The sequence below is a fragment of the Triturus cristatus genome, chromosome 7 (assembly GCF_964204655.1).
Source record: "Triturus cristatus chromosome 7, aTriCri1.1, whole genome shotgun sequence".
In the NCBI taxonomy this organism is placed as follows: domain Eukaryota; kingdom Metazoa; phylum Chordata; class Amphibia; order Caudata; family Salamandridae; genus Triturus; species Triturus cristatus.
The window spans coordinates 527588952-527604668 of NC_140590.1; the positions used below are offsets into that span (position 1 = coordinate 527588952).

General features: G+C 45.9%; 1 protein-coding gene across 1 annotated transcript in view; it reads right to left on the reverse strand.

The window, feature by feature from the left end:
• Nucleotides 1-1898: 1898 nt before the first annotated feature.
• The window catches only part of MFSD11 (major facilitator superfamily domain containing 11), a 204952-nt gene continuing 191133 nt past the window's right edge, over nucleotides 1899-15717 (reverse strand). Inside the window, exon 14 of the mRNA XM_085616897.1 lies at nucleotides 1899-6022. Coding sequence (XP_085473023.1) covers nucleotides 5858-6022 — 165 coding nt within the window. The 3' untranslated portion in view covers nucleotides 1899-5857. The remainder of the gene's footprint in view (nucleotides 6023-15717) is intronic.

Below are 15717 nucleotides of genomic sequence, written 5' to 3' on the forward strand. Positions count from 1 at the left end.
CTCCGAAGGTTGAGAGTCCGCACTTTTTGGGATCAGCTTTTTGCTCGGTTCCAATGTTTTTTTTCGAAGTCGAGTGGGTGGTGCTGGTAGATTTCAGTGCAGAGGGCTTTTTGGGAGCAGAGTGCTTTGATGCGGAGGCAGTGGTCGGCACAAAGGAGGGGGCGGTTTGTTTTTCGGTGATGTGTCGGTACCGACGGCAGGCTGACTCGAGCCAGAGTTGCCTGAAGGCTTAGTTGTAGACTTCTTTGCCGGGCCCATAGGCAGGGCGTGAGAAGTATTATCTCAATGTGCACCTGGGCCCGAAGGAGAAGGTGTGACCAAAGCCTTTTTTGATGATGAGGGGAGGGGGTCGGGGTCGACGTCACTACTTACGACCCGTTGCCCAGGAGTGATCTCTTCGACGTCGGAGTCGTCGGCTTCGGAGGCGCTGACAGGCCCCTCTTCGATCCGCTCCTGTTCTGGTACATCGACGCCCTCCTGGAAGATGTCATCGGGAATAGCCGTCGACAAGCGAGCCATTGTTCTTAGAGCTCGACGATCCCGAATGGTTTTCTTGGAGCGGAAAGAGGCACAAGCTGGACAGTCTCTGGCCTCATGCTCCGGTGAGAGGCAGAGGTTACAAACCTCATGAAGATCGGTGTGTGGGAACTTCAACCCACATTGAGGACATTTCTTAAAGGGAGTCCTTTCCATGAGCCAGAAGCAAAGGCCCAGGTAGGCCCGAAGGCCTTTGTCGACGATCGGAATCGAGGACTTCGGCGTTGGAGAGATGCGCAACGAGTAGGGATCGCGATCGAGACAATACCGAAGAGAGGGGTGAAGGATTGCGCATCGAAAGTGGGATCGGTAACGGTACCGGTACCGAACTGGAGCGCAACAAACACATCTGAGCCCGATGGCGGAAAAAAACAATCTGAAGATGGAGCTGATGCCCATGCGCACTATCATCCAAAGGAGGAGTCACCTATCCCGTGACTTCCAAAGACTTTTCCAAGACAAAACCAAGTGCAAGATGGTGATCTATGCATAGTGAGTGATCTGCAGCTCATATGCCTCGAATGTGTATATATATATAGATATCTATATATACATATATATATAAGCTTTCAGAGATTTTTCTTAAGCAACTGAACAGGTGTTAACTTATCTCTGAACAATTGGGTTATAACTGAATTAATCAAATATCTTTCACAAGTTCAGATATTGAAGACTGCTACAGAAGAAAAGAATCATTTGAAAGAAAAATTTGAAGTGAATAAAAACCATTTAAGTAAAAAAGCAAAAAATAAATCTCAATAGGTATAGATACAACGCATAGAAAAGTAATTAAAATTGCTCATTCACTGAAGAGCATGAAATTCGTTCTTTTTTTCACATTATCAAAAACAATTGAATTGCACCTTTAAGATGGCCAAGCAACTTTAGAATAGGCTAACTTGCCACTTTTGTGTTAGAAAAGCCCAGTGTACACAAGAAACATTGAAGAATTAGGGTACACATCACAATCGCACGGTTATGGGTCGTGACTTTGGTTCTTTAAATAAAAACAGACAGCTCTGCTCATATTAAGAGTGTGCCAGAGTAGTAAAGCTGAGTAGTTGTAGATGCTGGAGTTCTGACTCCTTAAGCATAAGCTCCATAAATTATTCAATAGATGCAGCACAAGACCAGTCATGCTTGGTAACAGGCCATTTCTGTTGAATCTCGAAATAGAGCACTGAGTAAAGGAGTCACATACTAGACCTGCCCGACCAAAGACAGAGGTATAAATTTATCTTAGAAGATAAATAATAAATTTTGAATAAAATATCAATCAACTGTTCAGCAAGCTATTGCAAATAAACAATTATTCAAGCTTTGTGTAGCCATGACTGAATAGATACTCCTCAGTTGGATATGAAGTATGAAACCTTTTAATTATACCCAGAATGTACGGTATTTTGTCTATAATTAAGTGACATATAAGGTTTGTCATGTGTAAAACATGACATGTCGGAAATAAACATCAGGACAGAATTAAACTGCTAGGCAAGGTGGTTAGAAAAAGCTTTTGTCATAAAGCAAGCAGCATGGTAATTGAACAATCAATAACTTAAGTTGACCACTGATCGAATTTAGGGAAGTAAAGTTATAACTGTGCCAAATGGACCACATGCTTATCAATTCAGGACCCTTTATATTTCACCAGAAACCAGTGCAGGTACATAGAGACCATAAAACCACTGATAGCTACTTACTATGCTTATTCTAGTCAAACGTCTTGCTGCAACATTCTTGTTGCGAATTCCGTTGAAAAGTTAGCAGTCAGAGCAAGGGTACAGATTGTTAGAATATTCGAGTTGCAACTCATATCAGTGAGAACTGCTATGAAAAAGTACAGAACGCAGAAGCTTCTTCAGTCTCAGGTTTATAATAATAAAAAAAGCTCAATTGGTGGAAATGCCATAAACTGCCTGAATCAATGAAAGAGGAGCATCCGGAAGTAAAAACACACTTCGGTCCTTTCGTGCGTGTGGACGCTGGGCAAGCACCAGGGTCTGAAGGATCCATGTCTTAGTCTCAGGGATGATGCTGGCCTCCAAAGACTGACTTCCGTGTTCGTCAGGTTCCATTTTGGCTAATGCAGCAGCATGTTTGCATTGTTAGTCTGCAGGCAAGGGGGTTCGCAGCCCTAAAGACTTCACAGTACTGATTGCGAAAGAAATTAAAACATAATAAAGTGAAATGTGTCATGGGAGAAGTATAGATTTGTGGCATTACAGAGATGATCTTGAAAATCGGATGGAATGGACACAGCTGCTTGAGAGCAACTGAGCAGGAAAGATGATACCCAGTCACAGGGACTACCCTCAGACTGGCATGGGTAAAGCCTCATGGTCGATGGTGAAAGGCAGCTGACCTCAGAGCACAGACCAGGACGCAATGCAGAGGCTGTCAACAAGAAATATTAAAAGAATTAGAGCCACACAAATGTCAGAATCCGCTTCTAAGAGGGTTAAAATAAAAGCTCAGGTCGTTGTAGAGCTCGTGTTTTCCAGTAATAAACTTTACAATGTTTCTGCATAAGGCAGACCAGAATTTCTGGAGATCCTTTGTGTAATAGGTCACTAGATCTAGCTTAATAACACTGAATCAAAACCTGAATAGAAAAATGCGAAATAGATCAGAGGTGGATTGAATTAAAAAATGTAAATCAAGAGAAGGTGAGGTTGACCGGATCGACAAAGTGGAAAAGAGGCAGCACATGAACTCATTTCAGATGATGGGGACCGGGCAGGTGCTATATTACTAGATCTCTCCTCGGCGTTTAATACCATGATTCATAACAACTATACTCTGAAACTAGTATATTCAGAGCAGTGACGGTCTGTTTTTCCTCTTTCTTGGCAGACCTTACGCAGGTCTGGTCTTTCCCACCATTTTGGCCCTTTAGCTTTCAGGTGCAGTGAGTTTCCTCTCCTGCCTCTTGAGTGGAAGATTGAACAGAGGCTGTTATCTGCATCACTGAGAATATTATGAGGACCCATGGTTAATACCCACGTTTAAAGAAAAAAATGACATGTTCTGACAGATAGAAAACTGTAAAATTAAGCCTCGTTGCCAATTTCCTAGTGATGCACCAAAAAAAGACATACTCAGTAGGTGATGGCTTTCGCCAGTGTCACAGAGAAATTGCAGATACAGGACTTGTCCTGATATCAAGCATCTTACTGATGTCCCACCCAATATCAGGAACTAAAATGAAATTGGTCTCACACCAATTGAAATTTTCGATCTTGCACGTCGTTTGGATGCGATTAGTGTATTCATTGATGGTCTCAATGTGAACAATTGTCTTGACACCAACAGTACAGTTGAAGCTGTGGGCAACCAATCAGAGGGACACTCCTGGGTATGTAAAGCACACTCAAGAGAAACTAAATAGGGATGAGCCACCTCTCCCTTTTGTTTCCCAGCTGCTGCAGAGAGCCCCACTAAGCATCTGCCCAAAACACCAGGTGCTACAAGAAGCAGAGGATTCACTTGCCCCTGAAGAAACAACCTCTTTCTGCTTTAAAGTTTTAATTCTCGCCCCTGTGCAATACTTACAAGTGTCCAGGCCTCCCATTCTTCACACACTTGGTACCATTTTAACAGACTGTTCTCTCAATGGGAAAATAAGCTACTATGAAATAAAAGTAAAACTAAACGTCGTGAAAAAACAAACGGAAAATAGCAGTCTTCAGAAAGAAATCGAACAAAACTAAAGTTCTTCTAGGGTCATGAAAAGAGTAGAGACTGCGCCAGGGTAGTCTGATAAACACCCTGAAAGACTGGCGGTCTCAAAATGGCAGCGGCTCATTCCCTGTGATGCGCTGGAAGAAACTGCTACATGGGTTTTTAATTTATTACAATGTTCTTTTAATTTGTAAATACTTGTTAAAGTATTATGGTTTTCCAATGGATATGTTGAAGAGAAAGGCAGCTATACCAAATGAGGAGTCCCATGATGGAGAACCACACGATCAAAATGCAAAAGTACTTATCCTAAATGATAAAGAAGTTTAACTGAAAAGATCTTCAGCTTTTCTTCTTTCATTTCAGTAAGGAAAAAAGGACACCCCTTATTTACTTTTTACAAGTGAAGCAGACAATCTATTTTCATAACCAGGTCGCCTTATCAAAGCCATGACTTAATTTTCGCCAAAAAGATGGAACTAGAAGTTTTAAAAAGTTCCCTTAGAAAAAAGCAAATATTTGCAACAGGAAATTTAATGGATATTGGATCCTCCTCAAAAGAGAATAGATATGCGTGAAAATAATGGCAAAAGATAAAGGAATGTAATGTTGTGGATAAGTTAAAAGGTCTGGTGATCCTCCACGTTACAGCCACAAGGGTGTGACTCCGATGCTCAATAAAGGAGGGGTGGCGTGTTTTAGTCAAGGTTACTTAGCGCCCATAGAAGACTATGCAGGACCAGCAAGTAATTTCTATGATGAATGCACTTTCTGCAATAGAAAGGGTGACTCGCATACAGCGTAATAAAGGCCAGAGGAAAAGCCCAGTGCATTAATGTACCACTAGTTTGATGAAAGTATTTGCACCACCAAAAAGGACTGTGTTGCACACAGAAGTTTGTGCTGTACACAAGAATACGACACATACTTTTGTAGGCCCAACTGAAGATCTCCTACACTCCTAAATGCCGCATGGTGAACACAATTCATTTGCACCCCTGAAAACCTCCGAGAACTGTCTGCACACCAAGATGCAATCATCAGAAAAGTCAAATCCAGAGATGAAAAATCATACTTGCCACAACAGCAGTTAAGAGAGGAAAACACAACAACAAAAGGGAGCAGGTCCAGTAAGGCAGTCACAGAGCAGCATGCATATGAAACACAAGTGTCTGCGGGAACTAAGGAACCATCAGCAGTGAAGATGTACACATAAATACCTTCCTACCTGCTGAAACAAAACTAATTTTGCAGATGGTCCATGAGTTGTAGACCACTGTGTAGGTATTTCCAGTGCACAGGGCGGTCTCTTTTCAGAGTGATCACCTATTGCTTTCAGACACTGATGGAAAAGGCATTTCGATTATTTCTGCCTTATTTCTCTTGAGGTACTTTGAGAGTATGAATAAAACTTCCTCTCTGAGGACATCCACTTTTAATTCCTGTTGCCAACGTGTAGTCGGTATCCCACTTCAATCCATGATTAACAGTTATTTCCCAGAATGGGGATTAAGAAGCAGAGATGCAGCCCTGTCTTCCACCCCACAAATTTACGCCTCGTCCAACATTATTTAAAATACGTCTTCTCCACGAACATTATAGGAAGGAGTCTGTGCTCATGCAACCACTGCCGCCAGCTTCAGATTCTGTGGTAGGGGTGATCCCCTGAAGAGATGGCAGCAGCATGCCTCTCCACTGCGAAGAATGAGATGGTGCCCAGGAAGCCACAGATCACCATGATGAGCAGCTGCCACTGCAGGAGCAGGTAGTTGCTATAGAAGAAGGCCACAGCCGCACTAATAGACTGAAAAGGAAGCAGACAGAAAGAGGTTATCACACAAGGGTGTTCAAATCACAGGTTCAATGATACTGTCACAGCAATCTATAGTACTTAGTTCTCCTTTACATGTTCATCACACGTTCCCATGATGTAAAAGAGAAGAACCATCAATTAAAAAATGTTCTACTCAAAAATTCATCTCAGTACTCACCCGAGCTGGTGAATAAATACAAAGTGTTAAGACCATGTTATTGAAGGTTAAAAAGTCAGGCCAAACCCAGGCCCTGATGGCGGCCTTACCATGTCAGAGCCAGAAATACAGAGACCGGGTTACCACCCTACAGTCTGGGTTTCAGAGAGCCCGGCTGCAATACTAAAAGTACTAGAGACCGGATCTGTGAATATTCACTTCAGGTTTGCATATTCAAAGAGAATTATTTCCCCCTTCCTTGGAAGGGTCTGACTTTTTATTGTCAACCACAATCCTCTGGGCCACATGGTCAGCCATTTAGCGGATTCCTTACCCGGGCTTTTGAAAGCTTTGCTGTGCAAGTGAAAATACTATAGACAGATTCCTTGAATGTTTGGTCATTGCCCATTTAAATATCAAAATGTTCAACACCAAGTCTGTGAACCTGAACTAACAAATAAGTATTGTTTTTTTATGGCGGTGTCATTGATCTATGGAAAGCAATACTTGCAAAGCATTCCAATGGGTTCCGTTAAACGACTATGATCGAAGCAAGCGGAGTCTGCTTAAAACTCTTCTTAGATTACAGATTCCTCTGTTTTTCAAATACATCATTTAACAATTTAAGGCTATGAATTCTACTTCTTGAGTACTACCTTAAACTGATTATCTCTTTGGACTGAAACATGTACCTCTTAGTTGTCTATACTATTTATATAGCTGCATTTCTCATAATAAATAAAAACCCAAGTTGCATTGCAGTTGACCTTAGGTCAAAACGCACTCACTCATGTTTTCCCTTATATCCACGTAAGATTAATTTGCAAGCAAGTACTGCAATTACAACTCGATTACATTGTCAGTGGTTATCCTGATAATCTGGTCAGTGTCCGGCCTTCCGGAACTTTAGTAGCATTTCAACTTAAATTCTGAGAATCACGAGGCTAGCCTCTTTGGGGGAAGCACACCAAGATCAGCCAATGACAATATAATGGAACCTCAATACCATGGGATGACTCAAGAGTTGCAGTCTATCCGAAGAATAGTTGGAACCACTGGAAGATTTGGACCCAAGACACAGAGAACCTTTTCAGAGTGCTATCACGCTTCCACTGTTGCCGGAAAACACAATTTAGCAATCTTTAGTACACCAGTGTTCATGTTACACCCTTCAGTGAAGTCTCTTCCAGACAATCAATGTCCATCGCCTATTTTTGCCTGCAAAAATGGTGCTGGTGATGAAAACCCTTACAGAGCCACAGACCTAACGTATGTGTTCAAAGCAGATGCTAAAGTCTCTGCGACCCATCTATTGAGGTCATGACACAAAGGCTAATGATCCACTCAAATCTGGCTTCTTGGAAACTAATTAATTTATTCCAACAGTGCGGCACAGTCTTTTCAAGTAACAAAAGAATGCTCGTACTATTGAACAAGTTACTTACCTTCGATAATGTTTTTTTGGTAGACTTCATCCAACCACAGATTCCTCACCTTCAAATATTCTGCAGGCATCAGACTGGATACAGAAAATCTTGAGCAGTACATTGCACACCGGTAGGTGGTGTTGATTGGCTCGGCGTCGGAAGTGACCCTGCAGTGCCCATATAAGTGCCACGCCAACATTAGTGACTAGTTTCACACTAAATACATGAAGCCACGCAAAAAAAGAATGTTTTGACCAGTGTGCGGTATCTAATGGGATCTTTTGGGTGAAGAGCTTGGCTCGCAGACGGGGAAGGATGGGAGGGTCAATGAGGAATCTGCGGTTAGAGTCTCGACCAGAAAAAGCCTTACTGAAGGTAAGTAGCTTGCTCTTCTGATAGACTTCTAACTGCAGATTCCTTACCTTAGAATAGATACCCAAGCAATACCTCCTAGGAGGTGGATCTGCAAACTGACTCAAACCAAAAATCCTCAAACTGAACAGGCAAAATTCTCATCTTGACGACCGGACTGTCCAAGTAGTAGGGCTTTGCGAGTGTGTGGAGTAATCCCCATGTAACATGTAACTGCATGGCAGAGGCCCAGGACATGTACCAGCATGCTAATGCAAATGTAGCGACCTTGGCCCTGGTGAAATGGGCCTGAAAGCCCTCAGGAGGCTTCTGTTTAGCAAGTGTGTTGCAGATCTTTATGTAGTGTCCAATCTATCGAAAAAAGGTCTGTTTCTGCACACCTTTGCCCTTTTTCACTCCAGTGAATTGGATGACGAGCTGATCGTCCTCAGGATGGTCTTTGGTATTATCAATGTAGAACGAAAGAGCTATCTTTGTGTCCAGGCGATGGAATCTCTCCTCTTCCTGGAAAGGATGAGGTGGGGAGGAAAGAAAGTAGGCAGAGTGATAAATTGGCTGGCATGAACGAGGGCAATTCCCTTCAGCAAGAAGGAGCCATGTGTCCGAAGGAGCCATGTGTCCGAAGGACCAGTTTATCATGGAAAAAGCTGGTGCAAGGAGGCTGGACTGAGAGCCTGAAGCTCACTGACCCACCTGGCCGAAGTGCTGGGCACTAAGAAGACGAGTCAAGGGCCACAGAGGATAGATGTGTAGCAGCTCAAAGAGAGAACACATCAGAAATATGGGGACCAGATAGCGGCGCCATTTGGGCATCACAAAGGGGTTAGGAGGAAACAAGGCAGTAAAGCTTTCAAGAAACGAGTCACAACAGGTGACTTGAACAGGAAAGGTTGGTCTGGCCATCGCAGGAAAGCCAAAAAAGCTAACAAGTAACTCTTAACAATGCCCAGATAAAGGCTTTGCCGGGCTAGGGATATAACAGACAGCAGCACCTCTGACAGTGATGCAGAAAAGGGGTTCACAAGATGTGAGGAGCACCAGGCCACAAGTGTATCCCAACAGCAGGCATATACGAATTTGGTGGCGGGACACCTGGCTGCCAAGATGACATCACAGACCTAGGGAGGAAGTTTGAAAACTCAACTGCTGCCACACCATCTCCATGCATAAGGGTGAAGCGTGAACATTTTCGGGTGCAGGGGTCCTGTCCTGCTACTGCAACTGGAGAACCTTCCGATGAAGCACCCTAATCGAAGGACCGATGCTCATACTCAGGAGTTCAGGATAAGATACTCTACATGCCTAATCTGGAGCCACTAGGGTGACTTGTCGGGCATGATCTTCTTGATAACTTGGGGGGGGGGGGGGGGGGGGGGGGAGGAGTGGTATTGGCAGAACAGGGTACAGGAGTACTGATTTTAATTATTTAACTATTTTTCAGTTTACATGTTGCAAATTCAAGAAAAATACAAATTGGCATCAGATCATTGTATGTAGGCTGATTGTTAACAGTATTAAAGCACATTGGACAAAAGGCAGCATCAGGGAGGGAAAGGTACAATGGAGAAAGAAAAATAATTTGCAAACATAGTACCGTGAGGAGGATCCGGTCATGGCACAGAGTCTCAATGCGGACATTACTGGGATCGACCCTCATGCTCCCAGTCGGGCTCAGACCCATTGGCTATATCCAACCAACTCTCCTCGCTGTCAGTTGTATCCTGCGGGGAGGGCTCCCCCTCTGCCAACCCAGAGGTACACATGCTCCACCAAGCTATTAGGTCTTCTTGCAGCTTCTCGTCCCTTCAAGTGAGTTTCATGTGAGCTTCTTCGGCTATGGACCATTCACGGACAACTTTAAGCCAGATGGGCACTTCTGGGGCACTTCTGGGGCCCTCTGCCCCATCCAAGTTATAGCTACCCTGCACCTAGCTAGAACCAGCATTAATTGTAGGAGCTTATATGAGAGTTTCTTTTCTTGGGCTTCCGGAATAATGCAAGTAAACAATACAAGGGTTCAGGAGTCATCTGAAGGCCTGTGGCAGCAACAATCCTTCCCACCACCCCCACCCAAAACTGCCTGACCAGACGAAAGACCCGGGCCAAGTGTAAAAAGGGCATCTATCTCCCCTGTCACTAGAGATGCGTTCCAGGGATACCAGGGTCAGGTAGGTGCGGTGTAAAAAGTTGAAGTGCGTCAACTTAAACGTGGCGTTGCATGAAACTGTGCATGTGAGGGAACCTATGCATGCCCATTGTTTCTCTTCCAGCTGGGTAGCGAGATCTTTCTCCCAGGCAGCCCGAGACGGCGGTACCGGGGGGGTGGAATCATGTTTCATAGCTTTGTACAGGAGAGAAATCAATTTACAACCCGTACCACATGAAAGTAGGATATTCAGGGTGTGCGTCAGTGGTGGAATGTCCGGGTACTGAGGCCAGGTGATTTTCACCACATCCTGAAGTCCCCGGAAGTGTAGGAATTGGCCCCGTCCAAGACCAAAGCTCTTCTCAGCCTGCTCGTAAGTAATGAAGGTCTCCTAGGGGAAAAGGTCGGCCAGAACTTCGCACCCACTCTCCCTCCAAGGTTGAAAGGACATGTATTGCCCCATGTCTATGAAGCGGGCCAGTATCCAGATCGGGAGCTCCCTGTGAAAGGGTGCCCTCCGTAAGACCTTCTCAACGAACCACTGCCATATACCGGCAGTGCTTCTTGCAGCGTCTGGGTGTCCACCCTACCAGAGAGAAGGCGTTTCTCCCAATTGTCTGTGTGCCAACGTGCCGCACGCTGTAGATGGGTCGCATAGTCATATAGGTCGAGGCGTGGAGCTTCCAGCCCACCCTCCTCGTAGCTGCAGATAATAGTGGAGAGCTACCCTACTGCGCCGGCCTGCCCAGAGCAGAGACGTGAGTAACGTGTTTAGAGTTCTGAAAACTCGTTGCGGCAACAGACATAGTGAGTTCTGGAGCACGTATAGTGTACTAGGGAGCATCCCTATCTTAGAGATGGCCAGCCTGCCCATCAATGAAAGTGGAAGAGTGTTCCAGAAGGACACAGACTGCTTTAACGATGTGATTACGCGATCTACGTTCCAGGCTAGCGCCTGTGCATCCGTCGGGGCCACTTGTATCCCAAGGTAACGAAACCCCGCCTGTTCCCAGCGCAGCCAGAGGTCTGGCAGATCCCCAGGGGCACCAAGGCCAAGCCCACCAACGGAAAGATCAGTGACTTACTGCGGTTAAGTCGTAATCCAGAGACCACCCCAAACTGGTCTAGTTGGCGCAGCAATACTGGCAGTGCGTCCCGGGGAGAAGCCAAATAAAACAGGGCGCCGTCAGCATATAGGGAAATAACATTACTCGTGTCACCCACTTTAATTCCCCACTGTTCCATGTCAGTCCGAACACGGACAGCGAAGGACTCTATGCCTAGAGCAAACAATAAAGGCGAAAGGGGACACTCCTGGCGTGTACCCCTTCCCAGTTGCCACTCTTCTGACCTTGCGCCCCCAAGTTTCACCCTAGCGCGGGGCGCCGTATACAAAATGCAAACCCAGCGACAAAATTTGGGAACCAACCCCACAACGCGTAAGACCACAAGAAGGTAACCCCAATCCACTGTGTCGAATGCCTTGGAGAGGTCAATGGGTACCAATACCATCTGCTCCTCCCGACCCCGCACCTCATGCAGCATGTGATTCAGCCATCACAGATTCATAGCCGTATTTCGTCCCGGTATGAACCCACACTGATCTTCATGGACCAAGTGAGTCATGTATGGTGCTAAGCGAGAGGCCAAGAGCTTGCATAAGATTTTAACATCTGTGTTGATCATCATGATCGGTCGATACGATGAAGGCTCATGGGCATCCACTTCTGGTTTTAGGATCATGCATATTTCCCCGTGTCATGATCGGTAGGAGAACTCTGCGATCAAATGCCTCGAGATAAACCTGCAACAGGAGTCGGGGAAGTGTACCTGTGAATGCTTGATAGAACTCTGGAGGGAACCCGTCACTACCCGGTGACTTGGCTCTCGGTAGGTGCTGCAGGGCAGACTGTACCTCGCCCAGTGTTAGGGGTTCGTCAAGTTCCTTCTGTGCTAATTTGGGGATAGACCGTAAGGTCACATCATGAAGGTAAGGGAGATAGGACGCCTCGCAGATAGCGGGGTCTGCGGTATACACCAACTGGAGATCAGATTTAAGGACCCACAGCAGTCCCACCTCGGAGTGGACCAGGACTCCCCCGTGGGCTCCTGTAAAGCCACAATCGCATCCGGGGCGTGTTCCCGCCGGAGAATCCAGGACAGAAGGTGGCCCGATTTATTTCCTTCCGTATGAAGACGTTGTCTGTACTGTGTGAGGGTGTATTTATCAAGCCTGTCCCAAATGTCGTGGATGCGTTTCTGGATGTTGTGTTCCCCCTCGCTCCCCGCTGTATCCAGGGCCTCAGAGGTCTGTACTTCCAAGAGGTGGCCTTCCTCCTCCTGCAGCTCTCGGAGCTGCTTCCGAACCCCGCATGTAAGGCTTATGCACGCCCCTCTCACTACCGCTTTCAGGGCTTGCCACTTCGTAGCCAGTGATAAGTCCGCCCCGCCCCAGTTTAAGTCAACATAGTCGGTTATGGCAGTTTCTAGGTGATGCTTCCCCACCTGGTTCTCGAGAATCTATGCCGGCAACCTCTAAATCTGTGGGCGGCATATAGGGCCTCCCCAATTAACCACACACGCCACAGGGGAGTGATCAGATAGAAATCGCGCTTGATGAGTCACCTCAAAGGACATAGTGGCATCAGAATTTGCGAGTAAGACCCTAGCCAAGCGACTGTGTATTATGAGTGGATGAAAAACAGGTGTACACTTTGAGTTGGGTGTGTCTGGCGCCATACATCCTGGGCTCCTATATTCCCCATGACCTTCCGGAGTTTCGCCGTCATCCTTGCTAAGGGGTGGGAACCTGTCAAGGACGGGGTCTAGGACATAATTAAAATCCCCCATCCAAAGCAGTGGAACCTCCAGCTCCGATACCAGGACCTTCTGCAGGGACTGAAAAAAGTCCGGGTCATCCGTGTTTGGGGCATAGGTGTCCATTATGGTAACATCCCTACCATCTAGTTTAGCTCTAAGGAGCAGATATCTCCCATGGATGTCAGCTTCCACATACTGGATGGCAAATCGGACCCCAGGGACCACCCACACAAGGACCCTGCTGGCATAGGTAGAAAATGAAGAGTGGAAAACCTGACCCCGCCATTTCTTCGCCAATTTCTGAGCCCCGTCGTCCATGAGGTGAGTTTCTTGGTGGCAAGCTATTGAGACCTGATGTCTGCGGAGGGAGGACAGGACCCTGTATCACTAGGTGCATGTACCCAGCCCCCTCACATTCCAGCTTAAAAATGTAAACCCCATGTGTGGTAAAGTAACCAATCCCTGTGTGTTCCATGTCCCGTGTAGCTACATAGGCCCTGTGCCCTAAATGCAATACATACAATGCCTAAAAAGAACCAAAAACACCCCCCTAGGAACTCCCTCCCCCAACCCACGAGCAATGTACTGAAAACAAACCATGCAGAAATGCCCTTCCCATGCTGGTGCCAGGACCTGCACAGCTGACCCATTAGCCTAAACGGGGCCAGAACTACCCTACAAAAGAAGAAGAAAACCCCCTGTAGTGTAGTTCCTTTTTCCCTTATAGTCCCTGCGCATTGGAATAATATACACTATAGTTGTGGCATAGGACTGAGGTCAGTATGCCTCTATCGAGTACATTAAACTTAATTACTTTGTGTGCCAGCTAACTCAGAGGCCACTAGAAACTCCTTGAATAAACAAGACGGGAGTAGTTTCTGGCACCCGCATAAACATGACAACTTTGTTTCCCTTAGAATCAGAACATGTCTCAGAATCGTCGAAACAACAGAACAGTTTCACTCAGTCAATCGTGCATGCTTAGTTTCTTCAGAGTTACACAGAAATAGATAGACAGGCGTTTCAATAAAAAGGATTTATTTAACAGTCTTGTTTCTCGTGTAAGAGATATGAGCTGTTACAATCGAACACAGTATGCAAGATATAATACGTACAGCGTAAGCAGTAAGAAGAAATAATACTGCAACAGCATTGTCTTCTAGCTATGACATATTCATATACAAATACATAAATAACAGACTAAAAAGTGGATACTCGTTTGATGCTTCTAAATAGTTCTACCCCAGTGTACCTAACCTAAGTGTAGTACAAGGTAAGAAGTAGGTGCTGTATTCTATAGTATGGTATGCTATAGTTGTGCATATGCCAAGAGTCCCTCTAGGTTCTAGTCAGCTCCATACCGTAGAATGAGAGGTGGGAATCTCTTTCCGGGTCTCATTCTCTAACACCCCGGGAAGGGAGTCAGAACACTGGAAGCTGGATTCTCTGCGAGCAGGGATGACAGCGTCTGGTCAGTGCGTCAGGCGGGGACTCTAATTCCTTCCGAACTTGCCGTATCGAGCTGTGCAGCTGAGCCATGGTTTGACATGGTAAGGGAAGGTATATTTATACCTGGAAAGTGCTTCGGAATGTTAGCATTGACGTAAAGTCGGGCAGAGGAAGAAGTCATGAATGAACCCCTAAGGAATAGTAGTTCATGCATAATAGATGAGTTCTTGGAGAAATCAATAATCCTAGCTAGGGAAAGTCCCAAAGGCTTAAGGGTCTGGTTTCTAAGAACTCGTGACGTTGGGATGGATGGATGTAGGTGACCATGCCTGTATTTGGATAGCATGGCTAATGCCTAAATAAGGACTGGGATTCTATGCCTAAATAAGGGCAACACGAATTGTGCCGATAGAAGGACATGATTTAGGAAAACCTATATACGGACATCTAAATCGAAACACAACACCCCCTCCCCCAAGTCCAACTTGCGACTCAGACCAGTCTCCTCATGGCATAGTTCAATGTCTCAGAAGGCCCAAATATGTACCCGGGAACCCCCCATGTCAGAGTGATTGGCAAATCCCACCAAATGCTTACAACAGCAGCACAATTTCAGCAAATAAGTCACCCAAAGCCCTATGAGGCAATAATCTCTAGGCCTCTAAGATCCGGCCCCCTCCACCCCAGCAATAGGAAAAAAAGAAAAAAGGATATCATATTCAGGATGGTGCTGTAGTGGGCGTAAGTGGGTCCATGTCCGTTTCTGGAATCACATGGGTGGTGGACAGGAGAGTCTCTGGTGCCAGGCTCTCCTCAGGTGTCCCTGTCACAGTCCGTGGGGGAGGGTCGTCGGGAGTCCGATGACTCCACTCGTAGGGCGCCGTCGTCCCCAACCGTGAGCCGCTGTCTCTCCACTTGAGTGTCGTCTGCGGCCTGACTCCTGCGTCTTTTCCTGCGGTTCCCAGGTGGTCTGGTCCCCCAGGTTCTCTGGGTTCCCCTCTGCTCGCGTTGGGGGGAGGGTGTCTCCCCTGATCTCAAGCCATTCCCATACCTCTTCCGGAGATTCGAAGAAATGTATTTCTTCATTTTTTATTTTAGGAGGTTTCTATAGCGCTGGCCAGACCTGAAGTTATTGGAGCGCTTTACAGCAATCGACATGTGAGAGACATACAATCTGGCAAAAAAGGAGTATACATAATAGTTCAAGGTGCTTTGAGAGGCTCAGCAAAATGTAGCATCTTGAAGCATGGAGAACAAGTAGTGTTCAAATTGTTTTCCATGGTGTGCTGGCTTGAGAGCATCAGCGGTAGTTATC